At 55.0% G+C, this 25,360-nt stretch overlaps 1 protein-coding gene across 9 annotated transcripts in view; it reads right to left on the bottom strand.

Moving 5' to 3' along the window:
• Positions 1-25,360, bottom strand: part of RGS3 (regulator of G protein signaling 3) — a 67,608-nt gene that overhangs the window by 1,879 nt on the left and 40,369 nt on the right. For 5 of the 9 annotated variants that reach the window (XM_048965942.1, XM_048965943.1, XM_048965944.1 and 2 more), the window contains 5 exons: positions 18,383-18,505; positions 6,127-6,762; positions 3,440-3,513; positions 847-948; positions 130-191 (listed from right to left, as the gene is read on the bottom strand). In XM_048965942.1, coding sequence (XP_048821899.1) covers positions 130-191; positions 847-948; positions 3,440-3,513; positions 6,127-6,762; positions 18,383-18,505 — 997 coding nt within the window. The other 4 variants (XM_048965951.1, XM_048965950.1, XM_048965948.1 and 1 more) reach the window with 4 other exon arrangements.

Genomic DNA, 25,360 nt, shown 5'->3' with positions numbered 1-25,360 from the left:
GAGCCTGGGATGCTCCATTCCATCTCCATTCTCCCCAAGACACCAGAGCTGAGGAAATCACAGCGCTCCCCATGCACACACCCGGACATTCCTCAGTGGCAAAGGCAAAACAGAGGGGCAAACACTCACATTTGTGCAACAGCAGCTTCTCCAGGGACTCCCCCCACTTGAGAGCTTCCTCAGGTGCAGGCCTGCAGGATGAGGGCATTTGTTAGCAGAGTGAAGCTGCAAAAGCCACAGCTGCTGCCTGCCACCACACAGCTGCCCTGGAGGAAGAACGCTTCCAGCAGCAGCAGCATCACTGTGCACCCTGCAGTGGCTGCAGCACCACCGGCACCTGCAGTGCTGAGCTGGCTGTGCTGGAATGAATGCTCTGCATTTAGGGTGGCAGGAAGAAAACATGAGGTAAGGGAGGGCCGTGCGTGCTGCAGCCTCTGAGCCAGCACTGGAAAAATCCCAGGCAGTGCCCAGGGCTGTGGGATTTCGGGTGCCCCAATGAAGCCACAGGCTGGGCAGTGCTCATCCCAGCTGCTGGAGCACCTCCAGGGCTGAGCAGTTTCCCAAAGCATCCTCTGTCCAGCTGAAGGTGTCATGTTGAAGCACTGGGGGAAGGCAGGGAAATTTCCAGTCCCGAGTGCCACCGGCACGGGGCAGGGAGCTCCCTGCAGCCCAGGGCACCATTCAGACAAAAAAAGTATTTAACACAGCTCAGGCACCGTGAGCTTCTGCCCACAACCTCCCCAGCTGGGTGACCCAGCATCCCCGGAGGTGGCACCAAGCCTGGACAGAGCTCGTCCCCAAACGCCGTGCCCCCAGAGCCCCACACCGTCCACCCGCAGCACCTACTTGAGCGACTTGAGCACTTTGTCCAGCTTGCCAGAGGGGTTGGCTCCCGGAGACTCGTTCCTCCGCCGGAAAATCCCCAGCCGGTTCTTCATATCCTTGGCTCTGGAGGAGAAGATCAAAATTTAGGGGCAGGCAGGGAGGGGAGCAGCTCCCAGAGGTGCGCGGTGCCACGGGGAGCCCTGTCCCGCTCATCGCCCATCACCTACTCCTTCATGGTGTGCCGGCGCTGCAGGCTGCCGTTGTGCGGCCGCTGCACGCCCAGCAACATTTCGGCGTGAAACTCCAACGGCTGCGGTTTGGAGAGGTCACGAAAAAAGGGCATCGTTTGTCGGGGCAGCTCCAGCACAGCCGGCACGCCCGGCCCGGCGCTGCGCTCTGCGGCTCCGCACCAGGACGGCGCGGAAGTGGGAGGGCCAAACGGAGCTGCGTGGCGTGGATGAGGTGTGGGTGAGGAGGGCTGTGTGTCAGCCCAGCGCTGCTCGGGACGGCTCCGCCGTTGCTGGGGAAACTCGAGGAAAGGTGGAAAAAAGCATGGGAGAGGGCGGGGAGATGGGGCCTTTCAAGGGACTGCGGGGAAAGTCATCGCGGCGGGGATTTACGAGCGCTATTTATAGGGCGTTGGGGAATGCGGCGGTGCGGGGCTGCGTCCCCTGTGCGGGGCCGGCAGCACGGCTGGGAGCGGCAGGGGTGGCAGCATCAGATGTCAGTTTGGAGTGGGCACGGCCGTGAGGACATCGCGGCGGGATGGTTGGGACGCACTGGGTAACTCACAGCCACGGCACCGCACGGTGCCAACCCCCACGCGTCCCCACGCTGCCGTCCCTGTACGGACAGACAGATGTGCGTCCGCGCACGGCGCTCCCGCTGCCCCGGGAAGCTGCCGTCGGAACGCAGCACCGCTGCTCAAACGAGCGGCGGCCACGGGCACCGGCGTTGCCCCAGTCCTGCCCGGCTCTCGGCGGGCAGCGGGAGGTGACAGAGAGAGCGCGGGATGGGCGATGCTGACCCCTCGTGGCACAGCTCCCGAGTGCACTGAGGATGATGGATGGTTGGGGACGCGGGGTGGCACGGCCACCTCCCGCAGGTCCCACGTCGCAGGGTGCTCGGAGGAGCTGCCGCTGCGTGTGGCTGCGGCCGGGGCTGGTTGGGAACGCGACGGACACGGAGGGGTTCGCGGTGTCCCCAGTTGTCCCCAGCTGCTGCCAGGCACCAGCACAGCACAGACACCGGACCGACAGATCTAAACGAGGAGCTCCAAACCCTGCCTGCATCCCATCGGCAAGGCTCTAGCCGTCCCACACAGCTCCCAGCAACAATTTCAGCACTGTTCTCACTTTAGCAACATAGCCACCGCAGCTGGGAGCCTGGCGAGGTGTGAAAAGCACTGAAAAGTCCCTGTGTTTGTGTGTCTGTATGTCCATGTGTCCATCCGTCTGTGTGAGGGAGCAGCGCCTGTGGGCTGCACTTTGTGCACCCTCTGCACCCACAGCTCTGCAGCACCAGGTTTCCCACAGCAGGAAGCAAAGCCCCAGAGGAGTCCCCAAGCTTAAAACCTGTGGAATGCTGTACTCTCAGCGCTCCTCGTGCAGATGCTCGTGAATAAACAGCAAGCAGCACACAGCCTGGCTGCTCCCGCTGCAGAGTGCACACAGCCCCTAGTAAGGTGCTGCCACAAAAATCCACAGTGCACTGCTGGGTTCAACCTGGATTCACCTCCATCAGCCGTCTGCAAGGCCTCGTCCAGCCCCGTCTCCCCATGCCACCTCCAAACCATCCCCTGCAGCGCGCATCGCCGTCCCCACAGGAGCGCTGCCCTACCTTTCCAGGCACTTCTCAGAAAAATCCACCATGGTGAGGTGCATCAGGAGCAGCTGGCAGTGCCGAACCGCGGCCACTCTCCCCATAAATACCCCACAGGCCACCTGGCAGCCATCCCTGCAGCCAATCGCCGCCCGCTGCGACGCACCGCGCTCCCACAGCCATCCCAAGGTGAGCGGCACAAACCCTCCCCACAGCCGCTCCCGCACCCTACAGATCCCCCCCCCCCCGCCGCCCCAATTCCCCCGGCTCACGTGGGGGATGTCCCCGCTGCAGATGGCGAGGAATTGATTTTCATTTCGAGTGTTTGGAGAATGAAAGAAGCTATAAATAGGCGGCTGCGGCACAGCGCGCAGGGCAACAGTGCCGCTCACAGGCAGGCTGCACGCGGGGAGCTGCCATGGAGAGGCACACGCAGCAGCGCCGCAGCCACGTGCAGCACTCATCTGCTCCCACTCACGTGTGAGGGGCAATGCCAGGGCACAGCAATCCTGCCTTGCAAAACCCTGTGGCCCCACTGACCTGCAGCTGAGCTGCCCCGTCCTTGCCCGGACCAGCTGCAGGGCATCCCAAACCCTTAGTGCAGTGTAGGGGCTGCAGCATCCCACCCATCACATCACAGTGAATGCTCCCAGCCACGCTGAGCAACATCACCAGCACTCGTCCCGCCCACCTCCCAACCTCCAGAAACTCTGGGTGAATGGGGCACGGTACCCCATGGGCTCAGCCCCGCTGTTTTGCCCATGGCACTATCGAACCACAGTGTGCCACTTACAGGCTCCTGCTCCTCTTCTTGCGGGAGGTCTCATCCCCTTCATCACAGCTGCATTCGGGGTCGCCTCCACTCAGCTGGGGGGAAGAGAAAAGCGGTGTTTGCATCACAGTGCCATGCATGCCCTCACACCACCACGCAGCTCTGCCAGCAACTCCTGAGGTCCCCGTGCAGCAGCTCCTTCCCCAAAACATCCCTCTGCAGCAGAGCAGGGGCTGAAACCCTGACCCCCTCCCCTGCCCATGTCCTGGGGACATCCCACAACTGGTGGCCTGGGGACCCCTTGGCTTCAAGGTGCTGACAGCAGAGCCTCCTCCAGGGACGCTCACATCCTCCTTCCCAGTGTTCCCATCTCTGCTGTCGTGAGTGGGCACGGGGCTGGGGCACCCAAAATACTCTGGGGATCTCCCAGCAGTCCCCAGGCAGGAAAAATCACAGCAGAACTGAACCGTAACATGGCAGCTTCCTATCCTCAACCTCCACACAGAGGTGACCTTGGCAGCCATGGGGACCTCAGAGATGCTACAAGGTCAGGGTGTCACCAGCACAGCCTCTGAGCCACGAAGGCCAATGGCCAGGCATTGGGCTACCTTTGCTTGGAGGCTTTGCTACCTCTCTGAGCACAGCTGAAAGGGGACTCACAGCCAACCCCACAGCCAGCCCCACAGCCAGCCCAGCCCCACACTGCTTCCTTGGGGCGCTTTCCAGGATTGCCAATCCGTGGCAGTGCCGTGGGAACCCACTGCATGGCCCAGCAGCCCCGGGCTCAAGGCTTCTGACACTTCCTTCCATTCTGCGCCCGGGTTTCCGGAGTTTATCAGCCCCAAACAATGCAGCCCCTGCAAAATGCCTTCCCCCCACAGATAGGGCCGGCTGGGGCGACGCGCAGCCGGGCCACGCTTCCTGCCATTGTCTGGGGAGGCTCCGCTGAGCTTGGGGACAAAAAGCAACCATTGCCGAGTCCCAGCACTCCTGGCTGTAAAACAACAACCTGCCCAGATTGAGAGCAGTGGGAGGCACAGGGAACCGTGGGCACAATGGGATGATCCCATAAATAATCCTGCTCGGTGGACAAGGCCACTGGGTGCTGTAGTACTGCAGGCAGTGCTGGGCCTGGGGGGATGCAGAGGGGAACTGTACATCAGTGCCGGATCTGGAAAGCATGGAGGGTTCCACTGGGCTCCTCCAAAGGCACAGAGCTCTAAAAGTCCCTCCCAAGTGTAGGCTGTGACACAAAGCCCCGTGTGCATGGTGGCTGAAGCAGGGAGAGTTGGCATGGGAGGAGCAGGCAGGGGACCAGGGGGTCCAAGAGCAAATTGTGCTCCAAGAAATGGCAACCAAGGTGGCTTTTGATGTATCAGGAGAATGGCATAGGGAGGGTTAATCCCATCATGGCTTTAACCTATGGTGCTGTCATGCTTGGCGGCACACAGAGCTCTGCAACAGCATCCCCTGCCAAGAGGTGGAGCAGCATGCAATGCAGTCCCAAGCACGGCAAGGTGCTCTCAAGCAGTGTGATGTGGCCCTGAGCCAAGCAGCATGGTTACGAGCTATGCAACAAGGCCGCAGGCTCTGCAACATTGTGCTGAGCCATACAACATGGTCCAACGCTGTGCAATGTGATCTCAGCCTATGCAACAAGCTCCTGAGCCATGCAGCAAGTTCCCAAACCACGCAGTGTGGTCTTAAGCCACACAGTGCAGTCCCAAGCAGTGCAAACTGTGCCATGCAGCCCTGAGCCAAACAGAGCCCTGCCCTGCAAGGTCAGGCAGAGCTGGCTGCTGGGAAGGCACAAGGGCAGTTCCACAGCAGGAATGGGGCAGCAGCACATCTCACACACCATCACTGCAATGGCAGTTCAACTCCTATAAATACTTGCGATGCCAAAGCATGGCCAGTTCCATGCAGAGCTGCATGCTCCTGTATGTGCCAGAACTGCTCTCCAGTGTCTGATGCACCACAGTTCCTCCTCAGCCTATTCAGGATGGGGTCTGCAAGGACCAAAGCCCTCTAGGAGGCCAAGCAGTGCACTCAGCTGCCGGTGTCCCTGAGCAAAGCAGAGATGCACAGTCAGGGGAGGCTCCCTGGAGCCCAGCTCCTCCCTGTCCCTGCCACTGTGAGCTGCAGTTTGCACATCCAAACATCTCTTCCTCTGTGCATCTCAGCAGACAGCAGCTCTGCAACCCATGGGATCTGCTGACACCATGGAAGATGCTACCCCAGCACCTGGTGGCATCCCCAGGGTGCTGTGTCCCCTGGAGCTGTAGATGGGACACCCATAGAATCATAGAATGGCTTGGATGGAAAGGACCTTTAAGATCATCAATTTCCAACCCACCTGCTATAGGAAGGGACAATTCCCTTTAGACCAGGTTGCTCACAGCCCCATCCAGCCTGGCCTTGAATTCCTCCAGGATAGGAGCATTCACAACCTCTCTGGGCAATCTGTTCCAGTCCCTCACCACCCTCACAGTAAAAATTTCTTCCTAACATCTAGTCTAAGTCTACCCTCTTCCAGTTTTAAGCCATTTCCCCTCATCCTGTTGCTACCTGCCGTTATGCTCCTTGCCTGTCAGACGCCAGCTGAGCCACGGAGTCATGGAGAGCAGAGCCACACACAGGGAGATCCCCACGCTGGAGACATCACCCATCCCAGGGCCAAGCTGCAGAGCCAACACCAACCCACATACCTTCCTGTGCCCCGAGAAGAGCAGGCTGAGCTGGTGGATGGAGCCTCCATTCTTGGTGAGCTCCTTCTTGAGAGTCCTGGGGGAAGGCAGAGCCCAGTGCCCCGTGCTGCCCTGGCTATCTGAGCAGTTGAGCGTGGTGTCGGAGGTGAAACAGTGCCCCTTGGCCTCCTGCAGCAGGCTGCCCTCGCTGTGTGTGCGGCGCCGCAGGGAGCTCTGCACGCTCAGTGTGTACGCAGGCTGGCAGCCTGATGTCTCAATCATGCTGCTGCGCTTTGCCTCGCTCTGCTCCAGGTAGTTCTCGTCGCTGTCATCCTCTTCATCCTCATCGTCCTCTTCTTCGTCATCCTCATCTTCATCCTCCTCATCCTCACCATCCGCGGTGCCACCAGCTGTGCCCACCATGCTGAAGGAGCTGTCGAGGCGCAGCTCGGGGATGACGAAGGCCGGCACAGAGCTGGGCTGCTCTTCACTTTTCTCAGCGGCCGCTGGCTGCTTTTTGGCCAGGAGAGGCCCCTGGGCAGCTGCTGGAGCCTTGGATGGAGCCGGCACCTCTGTGGCCGGAGGAGCATCGCCTGCAGCCGCCCTCCTGTCCTCCAAGTGCATCTGCCCAGGATTCTCGGCGTCCGTCTCCTGCATCTGCCCCAGGAGAAGATAAAGGAGGATGAAGGCAGGAGCACCCAAGTCTCTGAGTGGCAGCCCTCCCGTACAGCCTCTCCACTCCTAACACCCAGCACAAGGCAGGGGTGTTCCTACAGCACTGACTGGACTCCAGCAGTTGGGACAGCACTGCCCCCCACGGTCCCACAGCCCCCAGTCCCAGTCCTGGTTCCCAGAGCACCATGTCCCCCACTATAGCTATGGGGTGGCAGCAGGATGGGGCCACCTTCCTGCAGCACTGTAGATGAGTGGGTTTGGAGAAAATAGTGGGCAATAGGGGCGGTGGCTCCAGCACAGAGGCAGAGCTGCAAACATCCTTACCGTGACAGATCCCTTGTCCTGCTGAGAGTCAGCCCTTGGGTGGCTGCAGCAGAGGATGGGAAAACCCAAAATGCAGCTCCAGCACCTTCTGCCCTGCGTTCTTAAGGGCAGGAGGGAAGTGCCAGGCTCTGCACATCATCCAATTGTCCAAGGCTGAGCAGCTCAGCCCCCCTGGCCCACAGCCACTGCTGCGGGGCTCCCCGCAACCACACACAGCGCTCCTGCTAAACCACAGCCACTCCTATCCACCCTGCTCGGGTTTTTATGCTTTCGAGGCTGCCTTCTGCCAGTGAGTGTTGCCCTTTCCAAGGGAAAAGCCTGGGATAGTCCAAGGGGAAAAACTCGCCTGGATTTTTCATGAGCTGGGGGAACTTGTCATGAGAGCAGCTGTATCCCCATTTAAGCCAAGCATTTTCAAGAGCCTAAAGAAAAGCAGAAAGCTGGACTTAACAAAGCCTCTATTCCTGCATAATGCAGACTTGATTCAAAAATGAGATGGGAATTAACCATCACATCCCCCTGGGAAGGGACATTCACATCCCATGGCTGCCAATGCTTTGTGCTTTCTGTCATCCCAAAAGGTCCCCTCTTACATCTACGACCATGGAGAGGACCAGGTTCTGTCCCCTTGCAGCCTGCCCCGCAGCAGCCAGTGACTCAGCATTATCTGAACTGTCCCAGAACAGTTGGATTTGGTGGGAGGAACAAAGTGAACCCCATCCTTCAGGCTGTTTCACTCCCCACAGTTATTTCTTGCAAAAGGGAATGTTTCCAGACATGCTGTGTGTGGATGCTGTTTGCACTGAGTGTTCTGCTGATGCTGTTTATGTCTTATTTGTATTGCAATCACTGTCATCATTATTTCATGAAATAATTAGAGGAAAAACCCATGCAGCCCTCAGTCCAACTGCAAAGCCTTCCCCATCCCTGACAGCTCCCTTCTGCTGAACGTTGCTGGGTGCCCACATCAGATAAGGCTCTAGAAGGAAATGAACAGGCTCCTTTAAAATGAGAGAGATTTGGGGATGAAATTAAATTCCTGCACTAATTCAGAGAATCTGCTGCTGTTCAGTGGCACGGAGATGTGAGCAGGAGGCTCACCACTGAGCAAGGTTTCAATCTTGGGTTGGAAGTGCTGCTGGGGCTGTGAAATGCTGTCATTGCAAAAAGGGCCATGGCTGAGCTCCTGGTGGTGGGATAAGACAGCAAAGGAGCAGGGCAGGAGCACAGTCATGGTCGGTCAATGAGCCCAACCAAGGCTGGAAGGACTGAGGACTTCATCAGCACAAAGCCAAGGGGCACCATGCTGGGCAAAGCCCATGTGGGGCAGAGAGACAAGGCTGTGGCCAAGTTTCCTTCTCACCATCACCATGGCCAAGGGGCTACAGGAGGAGACAGCAAACAGAGGCAGGGCTGATGCTGTCTCAGCAGGAAGGTGAAGGGGACACATGTCCTTCCAGCTCGAGGACACCACCAAAACACCCCAAGATCTCCCCAGTAAGGGTTCCTCTCCCTTGGCCAGTGTCAGTGGCTTTGGAGCTAGCAGCTGACATCTGATCCACCCACCCTCAAGATCTGCTTGCCCACCCTCAACAGCTTGGCTTCACTGCCCTCAACATCTCATCACCTTGCTATCAACATCAGGGTCTGGGTCAACATCTGGCTCTTTCATCCTCAACTTCTGGCTCTCCCTGACCTAAGCAGAGTTGCTGAGGAGCTTTCCTGCCTCCTCCCAGAGGACCTCACACATCACTCTTTCAGTTTCTGTTCAGACTACATTGCCAAAGCTGCATGTCCCAAGAAGTGGAACAGAAAGTAGAGGAAAGAGCTGTCTCCAAGCCCCAGCACAGCTTTCTGGGATTGTTTTAGGGAACAGTGATGCTCACTCTTAGATCAACAGAGTCCCTAATGCTTTCCCCATTGAAGAACCCTCAACACACCTCAAAAATGCCAGACTTTGCCCTGCCTACTCCAGCATCTTCAACCCCACACCTGTAACCACTGCCTGGACTCCCTCTGCCTTTGAGCAACCTATCATTCACTGAGACAAAGGTTTTGGACAAAGGTCCCTCCATAAGCAAGAGGGAGGACTATGGCAAACCTCTGCTCTTTGGTCCGTAATTTGGTGAAGTTTTGTTCTGGTTGCTGCTGCACTGTTACCAGCAGAGCACATTTCAACCAGCAGATGTATTTTAAGCACAGCCTCAACTTCTCCAGCACTGCTGCAAACAGCATGCCCTTTGTGGTGGCCCACAGCTGGGAATACACCAGCCATGGCAACAGTACAGCTGTGGGATGAAGCCTTCCTCTTATGTCACTGGTTCTCACACGAAGCCTACTCTTGTTCGGAGGTGCCCCCAGCCCACTCATCCTAAAAAGGGCTTAACCCCATGGCAATGAGTCCATGTCCCCATCCAGGGAGATTCTGAGGAGGACACAGCATGTTCCCTGAGCAGCAGAACATCCCTCCCTTGGGGCAGATGGAATGAGAGTGAAGCACCTCCACGGAACAGTACAATGGCTTGGGTTGGAAAGGACCTTCAGGGTCATCCAGTTTCAACCCCATGCCTTAGGGCCCCCCTGCTGTGAGCCATCACACAGGGAAACACCAAAGTTTCCAAAATATGTTCTTCCCAAAGTGGTAGAAAAAAACCCCACGCTTTCAGGGGTTTTTAGCACAGGATGAACTGTGCCCAGATCTCATTAGACACTTTTAACTGTTGTGCCCCCCATAATGCTCCCAAAACCATTGATGCTGAATGTCTCAAAATGCAGTAAGTGACCATAACAGATGGACTTCATACAGCTGTGGGAAGCAGCACCCTACACACAGCACGGGGCCGAGAGGAACAAAAGGAAGCCAGAAACTTAAAGCAGAACTACTGAAACTCAAGAAAAATTTCATGGGTCATTTTGAAAGTGCTCCTGAGCATCCCCTCATTGCAGCACCACTCTTGGCCCCATCACCAGGCCCTGCACACAGCAGGGTGTTCTACCCATCCCCTGCTTCATTACTGCGCCAATGAATAATTGATACAGAGCAATTACTGTAACAGCAAAAGCAAGCAGGGATGTATAATCTCAAGCAGCAGGACTCATGCTGTGGCAAAGCAGCGAGCGTAGATGGATGGCTCCAGTGAGACCTATGGGGGTGTGAGTGCTCACGCTGGCCAAAAACTGCTGAGAACACCTGGGAGCCTTGCAAGGAGGAGCTGTGCTCCGTGGGAGGAAACGACCCCACAGCAGCAGCAGCGGCGCTAATCCCATTACTGCCATCACCAATTGATGGCTCTGGAAATGGGACCTGACCGGGCATCGCCCAGCGCTGTCGCTGTGTGTGGGATGGAGCCCAGCTGGGAAGTTCTTGCACTCCACGTTTCGGAATCAGATGGCTGAAGGTGTCAGCAAACAGCGTGGGACAAAACCTCCCTGTGCCACATGCTTTGGTTCATGTAGGCTTGCCACCGACGCAGCACCGAGCCCAACAGCCCTGGCCATCCTGGCCCCCAACCCATCCCTCCCTCCCCACAAGCACACACTGCTTTCGGTAGCAAGGGCTGAATACGTTCTCTCTCTGCCCAGCACCAGAACACAGAGGGTTTCCAAAATCCCTGAAGCAGAAAGTGTGCATGTGGGCACACTGCGCTGCCGCCAGCCGACGTGGAGCTGGTGGTACAGCCCTGATCTGCAAGAGAATCTCTCAGAAAGTCCCTAATGCTGCAAACATCCCCTGGTCCCTCATGCTGCTCATTACCAGCCTTCCCAGTGCATCCCAAAGCCAGATGTAGTCATGGGACCCCCAGGAGACAGCGAGGCTCAGCCCAGCCCAGCCCAGGGGAGCAGAGCAGACGCATTTGATTTAAAGGACACTGGCGCTGCCTACAGCATGGCACAGACCTGCCTAGAAGAAGGCACAGCCTGTGGGCTGCAGATGTTGCAAGCAAAACGTACCAGATGTGGGCTCAGTTGCATCCCAGCCAGAGCAGCATCTCCCTCCAGCTCCAGCCCCGACGTGTGCCTGCAGCTCAGCGCGGCGGATGCTGGTGCAGCGCTTGGCTCTGCCTCCACCGTTATTAATGTCTGTCAGGCAGTGGCTGCCGCCGCCCCAGCCTCTCCCAGACACCACTCCCTTGTGCCCCGCGTGCTATTTGCAGCTCTGTGAGCCATCCCTGGAGGCTTGGTTACCTGCTGATCCCAGCAGATGTCCGCTCTGCCTGGAGGGAGAGCCGTGCATCACCCTGAAACCTACTTCACAGCTCCCCTTCTCCTGTCCTCCTCTGCCCCTGGGCAATGCTGAGCCTCAGACCAATTTTGGTGCTGCTTAATGAAACTCCGCTTCAGGTGGGCAGCTTTTTTCTTTCCAAACTACTTTCTAAGGGGAAGGGGCAGGTATGAAGCAGGAGATGCTTTGCAGTGCAGTGTGCCATGGGTTACCTGCACTGCAGCACCACACGCTGATGGCTCTCCACCCCTGTGAGTTCAGGGGTGTCACCGCCCCAGGGGTCTCCATGCCTGTGTGCCCGGCTGCTCCCCTAGCTCAGGATTTGGAGATATGGCTCTGGTGTGCCCAAACAAAGCACCAGCCGTGGTCTGCAGCCTCCCTGATTGGGAACCCAGGGCTGGAAGGCAGTGAGATGACGTCTGGGTCATAAATATCCCTGACAGTAAGAAAGCAAAGGGATGGGAAAGGGGAAAGAAGAAACACATCCATCATTGGCATCAGAGCAGCAGGTATCAGAAAGGGGCACAATCAGGACATGGATTTGATCAGGCTCTGTCGCATCCAACTTTCAGTCCTGTCCTCACCCTGAGCAAAACCCTGACTCTTTCCCTTATCCATATGATCCCCGTGGTCACAGTTTGCACAGGGAGCTCCCCATCACTGCTGCCAACCCCAAACCCAGCATGTCCCCAGGAGAGCCCCACAGCCCAGTGAGGATGGTGTGAGGGTGTACTGGCATCCAGATAAAGGTGTCCCCAGGAGAGCAGCTCAGTGGCCACGCAGAGACATCAGCTCAGCTCAGCTGAGCCCCCAGTGTGCCACAATGTGTCCCCGCACCCCTGGGGCTCAGCCCTCAGCATCCTTCCTCTCTCGGGGCAGCAGGCTGAGGGTGTGTTGTGTGGTGCTGGCTGGAATCTCTCCCTGCTCTTATCAGCAGGGGCAGAGCACGGACTGTCTGGCAGCAGGATGGACTCAGCCACTGCAGCTGTCGAGAAGGACTCATCCCAATGTCACTCACACTCACATGCACTGGAAACCATTGCTGGATCTGGCTGAACAGCTCTGCCCGTGACCACGGCTGTGCCCAAAAGAATCCCAGTGGTGCCAAAGACACCCAGGGTAGCTTCAAAGTCCAACACAACTGACTGAGGTCAGCAAGCCTTGCCTTGCTGCTGCAGCAGGGGCAGGATGCTGAGGGTCTCACAGGGAGAAGGATTAAGCTGCGTCCCTCTCCCACACCATTTTGGGCATCACCACCCAGAACTCCCCAGCACTTCAGGCATCCTTCAGCTTTGCAAAAATTGCACAGTTCAAATAACTACTGTAAAGGCAATGGTGACAGCCCCTCCTCAGGACCACCTCATTTTCCTGGGGCACTGCTGGGTCCCTGCACCCTAACGTCCCCTTACACACATTTGGGCAGTGAGAGCCACGCGGGTGCAGGACAGCAGCACCACAGCCCTGCTCACGGTGCCAGCTCAAGTGCTTCCAGAGCCTGCATTAAATCACAGCAGCTCTGGCTTCAACCACTTAGTCTGTGCCTTTGACAACCCCGTGCAAATGATCTCAGTGATGCTCACCCCCCGGGCTGCTGGCACCGCTCCCTGCAGCACGCTGGCTCTCAGCAGCCCTTTGGGGATTCACAGGAAACAAGCTGCCAGGGTTTAAAAGCGCTCCCAGCTGTGATGGAGGTGCTGGCAGCTGCTCAAGTTCCCCACTATGCTGCCAGGTCCCCCTGCCTGGGGAATGTAGCACTGCGTGCAGGAGGTGCCAGAGAAACAGGAGCTGGTGTTTGCCAGAGGGAGAGGTCTGCTCTCCTAATGGCTTTGAGTCCAGCTAAGCAAATGAACAAATAAAGCCGGAGCAGCAACTCTCTGCTGGCCCATTTGCTCCACCAGCACACACGTGCCTCAAGAGCCCACAAGCAGCTGCCTTGTGCTGGTGGCCCAAACTGTGCCTCTGTGGCACATTGAGCAGTGGATGCAGAGTAAAGGAGGCACTGCCTGGGTGCAGGGGAGAAGCTGGGAAGCTTGGCACCCAGCACCCAGCCCTGCTCCAGTAAATCCCCCCACTCTATGCTTTGTACCACATTGCTGTGCTGGGAGCCAGCTGCTGTGCAAGAACGGGGGGGGAGGGGGGCATGATGGAGCCCCAGGAGCCCTCAGCACACACCCAGGCCCACTTGCATGGCATGGAGTTTTGGGTCAGGCTGAGACCCTGCATTAAAAGGGCCCCTAAATTCATAAAGTGATGTCTGGAAGTGCTTTGAAGCTTCACAGGGAGCTGTAGCATCCCCCCCACAGAGCACCTGGGGCTGCATTCAGAGCTTGTGGCCATGAAGGAGTGCCATCAACCCAGCAGGAAAGCTCTTCCAGTGCAGCCCAGGAGAACAGACTGCAGACAGGACTGCGCTAAGCACTTGGATGGATCAGTCTAGATCTAACTCTTCTATGGTTACAGCCTCATTCACACACATTATCATCTATTTAATTCCTGTTCTGGTTGAATTAAAGTCAACACGTTGTCCCCCTGGTGCCAAGGGTGAGCTCTGCATCTCAGTGGGCTTTGAGGTCACCACTGCGAGATCCCTCTGGCTTCTGATGGCACAGGGATTTCCACTGAGGACAGTTTCCTCCAGATACGAAGTGGTTGGAGGTGGGCTGGACCCTGACTCACACCACAGGGTTGTTGCCACACAGCCTTTGGCTGCCACTAGTAATGAGTTTTTCCGGCCCAGGATGAGAGCCAAGTTGTGCTTGCTGGTGTGGAACATCGCATTTATTTGCTTTCCTTTCATAACCTGGCTCACAAGCTCTGCCAGATGAGGCTTGAACCCTTACTGGGGCAAAGTGGACCTCAATACTTTCTCCTCCTGAGCAGCCTGACGGCAGGAGCAACGCAATGGGAGAGCACAGGGCAGGAGTCAGGCTGGCCCTGTGAGTGTTGTAATGATATGGATCTTTAGTGCAAGAGCAAAGTGAAAAGGTGCAGAATCTTCCCTCCCCTCAAGCAACTGAGCCCACCTGTTGCCAACCCAAGTGCTTGTCATGGCCATCACCAGCCCATGGGCACACATGGAACCCCGCCAAAGGAAGGATTTGGAAACAAAGAGAAACTTGCTGCTGAATGGAGCAAGGTGCCAGGGACAGGCACAGCCAAGGGATGCAGACACATGGCAAGGCATGTGCCTGGGCACAGGGCATCCTGGGGTGAGGAAGACGGAGAGGAAGCACGGGGCTGCTCCCTGCCCACACATCTGCTGGGGCAGTCCTGGTGCACAACCCTCTCCGCACCACTCCAGCCCTGGTTTCAATCATCTCTCGCTTACACGCAGTTTGCTTTTGTTGACAGCACATTTACTTGCACTTGTCAAGTACGCTGTAAATTGTGAGAGAATCAGCCCTGCCCTTCCTGATTGGGGCAGCGGCCAGGAAGGGGCCGGGAGCCTCGTTCCCAGGGCCCGCTTGGGATCGGTCCACGCCTGCTCACAGCATCAGCAGCCACGGGGGAGAAAGAGGCGGCCGTGATCCGAAAAGTGCCGAGGATCCACCAGCTCCCTCAGGGAGCGCCGGGAGCACCCATCCTGGGCTCCCACAGCCCAAAGTCCGCACCACCAAGTGTCCGTAATTATTTAGCTTAACGACAATCTACATCTTTCAGACACAGCCAGCCATCATCTCCGAGGTAATCTCAGGTCACGGAGTCAGAAGGAAGAGTAATCAGCCGTTCTGAGTGTGGAAGACACAAAGAAACAAGCAGTGAGAATCAGGTGGTCGTAGCGGGTTCGTTATCTGCACGGCACTGCGCTATTTGCTTCTGTCCCCACAGCCAAAGCTGCTGGAGCAGCACCAAACCCTGGTGCTTCCACCTCGCTTTGCACTGCAGATTGCCCCGAGCTAATGTGGAAACTGGAGCAGTGCAGTAATGCAGGGTTAAAAAAGCACCGCGCTCTGTGCAGATGGTCATTATTCGGCCCAAGGAGGCAGCGCCGCTAACTCAATTAATGCATAAAGCTGCTTTTGCTATAATCACATTGCGGTGGCTGTGGCTCCTCACCAGCCCCAGCCCACCTCCAGGCTCTGCACCAACCCATTTGGGGATGTTTGTCAGCAAGTGGGGTCACACCACCAGCATGTGTTACACAGCAGGTCCACAGATCCCTGCCCAGCACAAGCAAAGGCAGGGAGCAGCCACCTGAGTCAAGCTCAGACCCCAGGACAAGGGGCAGGGAGGCTTTGTGGATGGAGAAAATATCTACAGCACAACTCCTGTGAGCTGCTGCAGCCACAGGATCAGAGTAGTTCCACCAAGCCCTATAGGGGTGGCAGAGAAGCCACCAGAGCCATGCTCCCACCCACATCCCTTCACCAGGGGACCAGCCAGCAGGACCACACCAACAGTCCTGGTTATTCCTAGGGCTGATGCTGCACTCAGGGGCAGCAAGAGCTCATCAGGACTACGGTGGGACCACCACTGATTTGTCCCAACTGGTTTCTCTTCCTACACCCCCAGAATCAGACGTACCACACATGGTGGCTCCAGCACCCAACAGCTTCATCTCCCAGAGGGGGTGACAGTGGCTGTACCTGAGTCAGGAAGACCCTCATGCAAGTCCCACCCTCCTTGGGCACAGTTCTGAGGCCCTGGTAAGACAAGAAGTGCCATTCCAAAGCCTTAAACTTGTCCTCATTCCCACAGCTCCAAGACATCACCAATGTACAGCTGTGCTCAGACCATCCAGTCCCTGCTCTCCAGACAGGACCATCCCACTGCAGAACCTCTGCTCCATCACAAAGCATATGTTTTGGAAAGGACTCAGGGCTACTGGCAGCATAGCTGTGCAGAAGGGAGAGCTATGCCCAGCTGGTGGGCTGGAGGAGCTGCATTGCTTTCTCAGCTCAGGCACAGCTGGCACACCACACGTCTCCGCCTGGTACCAAGGCCACATCAGCCCAGGGCTCCTGATGCCCAACAAAGCCATGTCCCTAGACAAGCAGCCTCCTGCCAAGCTGGCACAAATCTGAAGGCCATACAAACCAGATTTCCATCTGGAGCAGAAATCAGCCATGTGGAAGCTGATATTTCCAACTTAATTTGTCCACTCACAGACAGTAGACACTGTCAACTTTCCTTAAATACCCCCAATATCAAATGCCTCGTAAGCAATCAGAGGAAGCTCCCGGATCACTCCTCCTTTTTGGGAGGCTGATCTCCCTGCACACACCCTGCTGCACTGCCATCCCAGGGATGGTGCCTGATGTGTGGCGTCATTCCAAGCAGCATCCACCACTCCAGTGTGTCTGCCTGGCTGTTCAGGAGCTGCCCTCAGACCCTGTGCTGTTTCCTCTTGCACTTCAGGATCAGGTTTGTTGTAAAAATGCAGCCAGGAAGGTTTATACCTTGCTGGGCTCTAAGCAAAGCAAAGCACCTGGCAGCAGCTCTCACTGCTTCTTTTCCCTCTCCCAGCCCCATATCCTATAAACAGGATTTCCATCAGCTTCAGCAAGTGTAAATAAATCCCTATCAAAACACTGGAGAGCTCACCCTACCCTCTGTCCCCCTGTTCTCTTCTGTTCCCCAAATCTGCCTCTCTGCACAGGAAAGCCTTCAGATGGTCCTTTTCACCTGTCCAGTGGCCCCACAATAGCACGAGAGTGGGCACTCTCAGAGCTTTGCTCTGAGCCATGGAGTCTGCAGATTGAGTAGAGAGCCCAGATCAGCCCCACGCATTGCCCCAGGCACAGAACCTGGGGTGGGGGCGGAGAGCAGAGCCCATATCACAATGGAGAGCTGCTGAGCTCCCCTGTTTGCAACGCTCACATTTAAGGTGTCCTGCAGAGCTTTGCCCCAGAGGATCCCCAGCCCAGATGGATGTCAGCCAGCCCAGGGCACAGGCCCTGCCACTGCATCATGACAGTAAGAGATGTCACAGAACCTGGTCACTGCACCGCCCCTCTGCTACTCGTGTTTTTGGAGCTTGAGTTGTTAACCAGGTTCTCAGGCTTTCTATGCTGTTGCTATTTTGGTAGGGCTGAACAGGCAGGAAGAGGAATCCAAAGGCTCTGCCTCCTGCAGAGACGCTGTGAGCGCTGACTTGGCGTGAGATTCTGCAGTGCAAAAGCTGCATTGCTCTGCCTCTATGCCTGGCAGCCATGCAGCGAGAGCAAAAGCCAGACCACCCAATGGGCTGCAAGAAACGGCCCTACGGCACGGGCACTGCTCCATCACTGGGCACAGAGAGGTGTCCGGGAGCTTTGCGCCCAGGATGCCCAATTGCACCACTTCAAGCATTTTACATGCTCAGCACAGCACGTTCCTCTCACCCCAGCATAGCAGCCCCCCACCACTAGTCCAGCCCCAGCCCTGAGGGACCAGATGGCTCCTGCACCAACAGTTCCACGCAGCCCCTCCAGGCAGTGCTGCCATGCACCAAGTGGAGGTGCTGACTGCATTCTCACCAGGCAGGCACACCCTACGTGCTTCAAACTTCATGCACACATTTCTCTTGCCAGCCCTTCTGAGATCACTCCTGAGCCAGGCTGAAGCACTCTGGTGTAGGAAAGCACCAGTGTGGCCACGCTGGTTACGGACAGCAGCACTCAAAGGACTTTTTCATGCTGTGGGAGCCTGAGCATCACAGTGCACCCGAGTGCACAGAAGGACACATCTCCACACCGCTGCTCCCATGACCTCAGTGCCTTTCGACTGGATCGCAGCCTCAGCCACCCCCTCAGCACCAGGCCCTGCCCTGCAGCCAAGTTCTGCAGAAAGGCCACACGATGAGCTGCACGGCCTCAGCTGTCCAAATACAGATGCTAGGAAGCATCAGAATCAGGCAGCGCTACTCAACTCAGCTCAGCAGATGCAAAAGCAATCACCGCTTCCCCAAGCTGGGCAGGAAGCTGCAGATGCAGCAGCGCTTAAATACAAACTCCCTCGTCACCTGGCACAAAAACCATCCCCAAAGCATCACTGGAGCACAGCCCTATGGCACTCAGAGCCTTGCAGCGCTCTAAGCAAGGGTTCCATCAGGGCTGCACTGCACAGGCTGCTTACCTTGCTCTCTGTGGGAGTCGATGCCGGATGTTGCTGCTTGGTGATGTTCTCAGCCAGACACCAGCAGATCCTCTTCTTCTGCTCCTGGGAGTAAGCCTCCAAACTTAATAAGCACTCCGACTTCTGACGTAAAGGAAACACAGGCAGAGAGAAGGTCATTAGCTGCACGGCGCAGGCCCTGGCTTTGTTTGCAAACTCCTCACTTCCAGCACGCTGTCAGATGAACAAGGGTGTAAGGAGGGGGCTCACAGTACCCAGAGCTCTGGACACAAGGAAGTAAAACAGGTGAGAAATCAGCTGAATGGGGGCTTATGCTGCTGGCAGACAGGGAAGGGGGTGGGTGCATATTTGGCTGTAAGAGATGGGAGCAGAGCAATATGGTGCAGGCAGAGCACTGGCAGTTCTGCACCCTATGCCACCACACATGAACATGCTTATTCAGCTGCCTTTGAAGGAGGGGAAACAGCTCTTTGCTGTATGCAAACATGAGCAAGAAGTTGAGTCAAAGGAAATAACACCTTGGGGCTGGGCAGGGCTGGGAGGGACAAGGGTCTCCTCCATTGGGGCACCAGGGGAAGTTTGGAGGAGGATGCTCAGCACTGTTGACATGCTGCCTGTGAGCAGTCTGTGGCAAGGAGGAAATGAATGGAGAGAAAGGAGGGGAGCCTGGGAGCGCATCCCTGTGAGCCCAGTGTGAGCTCCTGGGCCTGCTGCTACCCCTTGTGCCCCAGCCTTACACAGTCCTATGGTAACAGGGACCTGTTCTTCTTCCCCATGTCTTCTTTGGGCCAAATCCCAATCATTTACAAAACCGTCTGCTCAAATTCCCCCACAAATGCTCTTCCACTGCTCATCTCTCTTGCAAAAAATGAAGTGTTAGCAGCAATTGATGCCTATAGGTATTTTGCAGTACTCGCTTTAAAAAGGGCCAGGAATTCCCAACAGGTTACCTCCATCTGTAGCCAGGTGTGAAAAAAAAAAGTGGAACTTTGGGACAGAAGTGCAAAGAAAGAAAAATGTCCTGTACTAAAATGGGATGAATAAAAGTCCTTCCTTTCCCCCTAGGATTTCCTTGAAGAGGGGCAGCTCTCTGACTTGCCTGCTTTTCCCAGAAAGGTCAGACAGAACTAAGGAACTTGCACTGTGTGACTCCAAAGACACACAGCTGAAAGGGGAAATGCTGTTTAGTCACACCATTTAAAACTGTTTGCATTGGATGCAAACTCATTCATGTGTAATCCACAATTCCTGCCATAGAGGTAAACAAACCAACCTCCCGCATCAGCTCTAGAGAAACAGATCTCTAGCCCAGATCTCTTCCCCCTCCAAGACTTCTAAAGGAAGAAGTTTTGAATTTTCTTACACCTGCGCTTCACGACATCTATTCCTAGAGCAGAAATGGGCTTAAATATGGAAAGTGTATGCACAGACTGATCTATACACAAAACCAAATAGAAGACACAAAGTTGCACGACTCTGTGCCCTCAAATACCAATTGCTCCGATGCTCTGTTGGAACAGTAGTACTCATATGAACAGCTGATGTCTGGATTTCACCCCATCCCACTGCCAGGCTTTAGCACTGCGACACCCACCTGATCCCAGAAAAGCATTTAATCTTTCCTGCTTTCAGGGGAAAGGACAGGTGCCCATCTACACACAGGAAATCCAGGCTAGCACTTATCCACCCCACACCTGGGCAGAAGCAAATGATAAGAAGGACTCAGAAGAGCTTAAAAACCAGCTGCAGAGCCCAGAGGCAGAACGACGCTTTAACTAACGTGTTTTCCAGTTCCCACTAAGCTCCTGCAACTCCCTGGGCACAAGGCTTAAAGAGATTCCAAGGGCATCTCAGCTCCCCTTGCTCATGATGGATGCGTGGCTCACCTTACCCTGCCGTGCAGCCCCTTGTTGATCTGATTACCATCCCCATTTCTCTGATTGAATTTGGCAGAAAGTGATGCTCAGCCACCACTGGCAGCCGATAGCAAAGTGCCTCTTTGCCCCCACCCTGCTCAGCAGCACAGCAGCAGAACAGCTAGGAGAAAACATGGCTTCTGAGTGCAGCCCAAGGAGGGCTGTAGGGACCACTCTGCCCAGCCCAGGCAATCACAGGGCTGCAGCAGGAGCAGCTGCTCTCGAAAGCGCTGGGAACCGACCTCCCTGCTACTGTTTTCATTTGGGGAGGCTGCTGCTTTGCCTGCCAATATTTACAAAGAGAAAATAGGGTTTAATCTCACGATGCTGGGAAAGGAGGATGCAGATGGCGTGAATGGGGTGTTTGTGACTAGATAAAGTGAGCAACTGAAGTGGCTGCCAGTGACTTTCTGCCTGCATTCGTCCCAGCATTTTGAAAAACATGTTATTGCAGGTGCTGCTCAGTGAGGTTAGTGGACCCTGCACCAGTACTGGACCCTGCATGAGAGCATGAGGAAAACATCAAGAGAAAAGGACTCAGAGTATCCAACACAAGCCCTAATTGTGCCCTGTTTCAGCCAGTGGAGCCCAAAGGATAATCCCTGCTCGCCAAGGTGTGAAAAGCTCTCTGCCACAGGGCACTCCCCAGGCTGAGCACACAGGGAAACAGCAGGCATGCAGGCAGCAGGCAGCAGGCAGAGCTCCTGGGTGCCTGGCAGATACCAGCCAAAGGGGGGACATTGGCTCTGTGGCCCATTAATCAGCTCAGGACCTCCTGGAGAGCAGCTCCCAGACCCTACACACCAAACGCCCTGCTGCAAGTACATCCCTTGGTGCAGGACCAATTGCAGCACCAGGTGTGCAAGTGTGGTTCTATTCATGGCTGCAAAGCAAAGATACAAAAAGAAGGAGCCAGCCCCAGCCTGACATCTTCCACCCTTGAGCTCAGCAACCAGCCTGGCACAGGGACTGGTCTCATCTAGGACTGCTGGCACGGCCAGGTCCCTGGATGAACATTTCATAGAATCATAGATGTAGGGAATATCCCAGAGTTGGAAGGGAGCCACAAGGATCACCGAGTTCAACCCTGCAGAGCTTCCCTGCACAGATGAGCTCTGCTCCCTTCCCCAGCTCTGCTCCCTTCCCCAGCTCTGCTCTCTGTGGAATTTTTAGCAAGGTGGTGCAAGGCTCGCAGACTGGCCCCTGGCTCCATCATTCAGAGCTTGGTCCATGGCCAAACCCAGCAGAGATCCCAAAGGGGAAGTACCTCGGAAACGGACTCCAGACTACAATAGCTTTCAAATCGCAGAGAAAACCTTCTACTGGTAAAACAGCAAGCCCTGGGAATATCCTGTGCACAACACTGCCTTCATGCCCTGCAGAGCTTGGTCTGATGAGAAAGTTCAGTTTGCTCCCTTGCTGGGGGGGCCGTGGGGACCACATCTCTTCCTGTGTTTTTTGGACTGCTGGCACACTAGTGGTGCCCAAAACACACATGCTGGCACTAACAGCATGGGTCCTGTGGAAAGCTGAGATGGCCAAAAGGTGAAGGGGTCTCATGGGTGCTTGAATAGATGCACACAGAGCTGCCATTCATGGAGCAGAGTAATTCCTGCAGAGAAGTGTGGCTGTGTGGCTCATTTTCAGGTCAGGGAGACTCTATAACTGGAGATAAAGGGTGGTTGCATCCCATCCTTCCTTGCCACAAAGGTTGGCTGTTACAAAATGGTTTTCTCACTGTCCTCAGCCACAAAAGGGCAGGGAGCAGTGGAGCTGCCACGTCAGCTGCACACACCTGTGACACCTGGCTGAAGGGGTTCATAAGTAAACAGCCTTCACGGGAATCCCCAGCCCTGACACAAGCCACAGAGCTCCCTGGGCAAACACTGCTTCAGCAAACAGAGAACAGGTATACTGATTCCCATACTGCAAAGGCCGTTCTCTCTCAAGCAAGAAGGCTCAGAACCATCAGCCTCAGAGACAGTAATACTAAGCTTACCCACCTGCTGCAGAGACAGCCCAGGGTCCCTCCATCCCCAGCATCGCCCCCAGAGACAAAGCTCCAGCTCCCCTCTCTAAAATCACCCAGTGGTGCCTGTGTCAAAAAGCTCTCCGTTACTTTAACTGCTTCTTATCAGATGCCCTTTTTGCCAACACCTAGTAAACGTGACCACAGAATTAGAGCTAGAAGAAAAATTTTAGAATTTCTGCTCTAAAATGTACATTTCATGGTCATCTCAGAACTTGGACTGATGTCAAAGAGCAAAGATTCACACAACCAGGGAGGCAAAGTATATTTTTGATTGTTTCTCCAACAGGGGAACAAACACTGCCTGCTCCAAAGAGATCTGATTTGGGAGCTGCTGTAATGCCTGGATATGGGTTGTACCAGCCTGGGGCTTCTGGTACTTGTATCACTCCACATCAAAGCCAGGTGAATGCACACCAGCAAAATATTCAGTGTCCCAGGCAGAGGAGCAGCCTAGCCAACAGCTCCAGAGCCACGGCTTTGTGTGCTTTGGCTCAGGGCACACATCAGGAGAGCACTGGCTTGGACCAAAAGAATGTCATTCGAAGGACAGATCCTTCCAATACAACTGCAAGCATTTCAGCTGCACTGAAATTTGGGGTACATGCTGGAGGTGCAGGGTAGGACTGCATCAGCATTTGGAGTAATCTGCACATAACCTCCTTAGCATTCCTCAGAATGTTGCCAGTCTTGCACTGGTGTTACCTCCCTGATCTTGCAATTCAGGCTGCAGAGCTCAGACTTCTCAATGCTGTGCACAGGGAACCCAGCAGCTGGGATCTACCATCCTTTTGGTGGAGGAAAAAGGAAACTTTCATTTGAGACAGAGTTAAACTGTTGCTGTAGACGTGAGGTGGCTGAGGGATGTGCAGGTTGAACATCCAGATGTGAGCTGGGTGACCCGAAGCGATGCGTGCCACAGGCCCACATGGTGCAGAGCCCAGCAGTGAGCAACTACCTGCAGGACACCAGGAAGCAAAGGAGAAGTCCAAGAGCAGGAAGGGATTCCTTAGCCCAGGACCAGCTCAGTGTGTAGAGGAAGGGAGTCCCCCCAGCACCAAATAGGACCATGAGCAGGAAGGGAGCACATTTTGCCTTCTCTCACCGTGCATCAAATTAATGCAATAAAACTGACAGGAGCAGGCAATAAGGAGTGTAGATATTTATTTTTTTTTTAAACTTAAGTCCCTAAGTATGACAGACTCCAACGTTTCTAACCTTGGCTGCAGTGTTTGCAGAGTTTGTGACTCTTGGGAGAGATGAACTATGAAATCCCACAGGATCTTCCACATTCCTGCAGCATAACATGCCCCAGCCACAAGCTCACCTGGCAAACAACAGAGCCCATGAACCTGACAAACAGTATCTCTTTAGTTATAGCAGATGAGAGGAAATGAGACAACTTCAGCTGAGCACACAATCCACAGATAACCACACTCACTCCCATCCTGCACACAGTACGCAACGCCAGCTGACACTGATGGAGTGTTCTAGGAGGGATGAAGGCATCGCTCAGGCTGCTCCAGCCCCACCAGGGAGCTGAGGAACTCAGAGGGTTCCACACAGCAGAGCCCAACCCAGGCCACCAGATCTTCAATAATGTCCGGAAATGGGAAAAAGGAAACAGGTCCCTTGACTTTGACTCACTGCCAAAACCATCCCATTTTGGGTGGAAACAAATTCAGCCCCAAATGCAAGTCTTACAGTTGTCACTTCTGGGTCACAAGAGAGTGATAGAGAATTTCTCATCTGTAGCTGACTGTATCCCAAAAGTTTATCACTAGTGGTGCCATTCTTCCACTGCAGGAGCTCATGGCCACCAACTGCCCTTTCCCCAAGAGGCCTTTCTCACTTCTGACCCTCGCAGACCTTTGAGTGCAAACCTTTCCCCATGGTCTATGGAAGCCGCATTAGCTTTCACCCACCCTAATGACTAACCCCACTGCTCCAGCACTGATCTGTCCCTGTATCACCTCCTGCTTCCCCAAAGCTTCCAGCTGCATGCACACGAAATGATTGCTGGTTTTACCATACCAACACAGTTCTGAACATTCTGAACATACCATTCTGAACACAGTGAAGCAAGAGCCAGGTTTCCCAGGTTCTCTCAAACAGAGCAATGCTTACAGGAGATGATGCTGAGGTATAAACCCAGAGTTTTTAAAGCATTGGTTACACATTACCACCATTTCCTGTCTTTTTAGGTTTTCAGGCCAAGCGTTGCATCACAGCAAGGCAAGAGCCTCTGAGGGCATCTGCTCCAGTTGTTCTCTCTTTGCACCTCTCTCTCCGTCAGTAATAACACATCTCTATGTCCTTGACCAAACAAATCCACCATAGCTGCTCTGTTGTGCTGTGCAGGTTTGATGTCAGCACCTGGCAGCACCTCCACCTTTGTCCCCATTACTAAACCATCTGTCTACCTACTAAATCTACTAAATCTACTAAATCTACTAAATCTACTAAATCTACTAAATCTACTAAATCTACTAAATCTACTAAATCTACTAAATCTACTGTCTACCCCATTACTAAACCTATCTGTCTGCCAAAAAGTGCCCCAAAAAGCACCTAGCTGACTGCTCTGATGACACGTCCAGAACTTCAAATTTACATAGATACAGACTGCCTGCCATGCCCCTGAGCCCTTACATCCTCTGCAAACTGCTTGTTCAGGTGCAGATTCCCTGCACAAAAATGGGAACCTGAAGGGAATTAAAATTCACAGTGCTCTGTCCTGGGATACTTTGGGAATTAATTCTCCCATGGAACAATCCAGGATATCTTCAGTGAAGAGCTGTGCACGCTTACACAGTATTGCCCCTTACAGCAGGGGTTCAACTCAAAGAGAGAGCTGTGCTAAATGTGCCCCTGCCAGCACCTGGGAACAGCCTCATTGCCTGAGGATGCAAATGGGAGCAGTGCCTGTGGGACCACACAGTGCAGGGATGTCCCCTCACACACCCAGGGTGGGAAACAAACCCAGGCAATGTCATTTCTGTAATGTTTGCCCACAGGATCTCTTGCCTGGAC

The sequence above is a fragment of the Lagopus muta genome, chromosome 19, assembly GCF_023343835.1.
Source record: "Lagopus muta isolate bLagMut1 chromosome 19, bLagMut1 primary, whole genome shotgun sequence".
Taxonomy (NCBI): domain Eukaryota; kingdom Metazoa; phylum Chordata; class Aves; order Galliformes; family Phasianidae; genus Lagopus; species Lagopus muta.
Note: the sequence above shows the minus strand (reverse complement) of the source record. Positions and strands in the feature narration are given on the sequence as shown.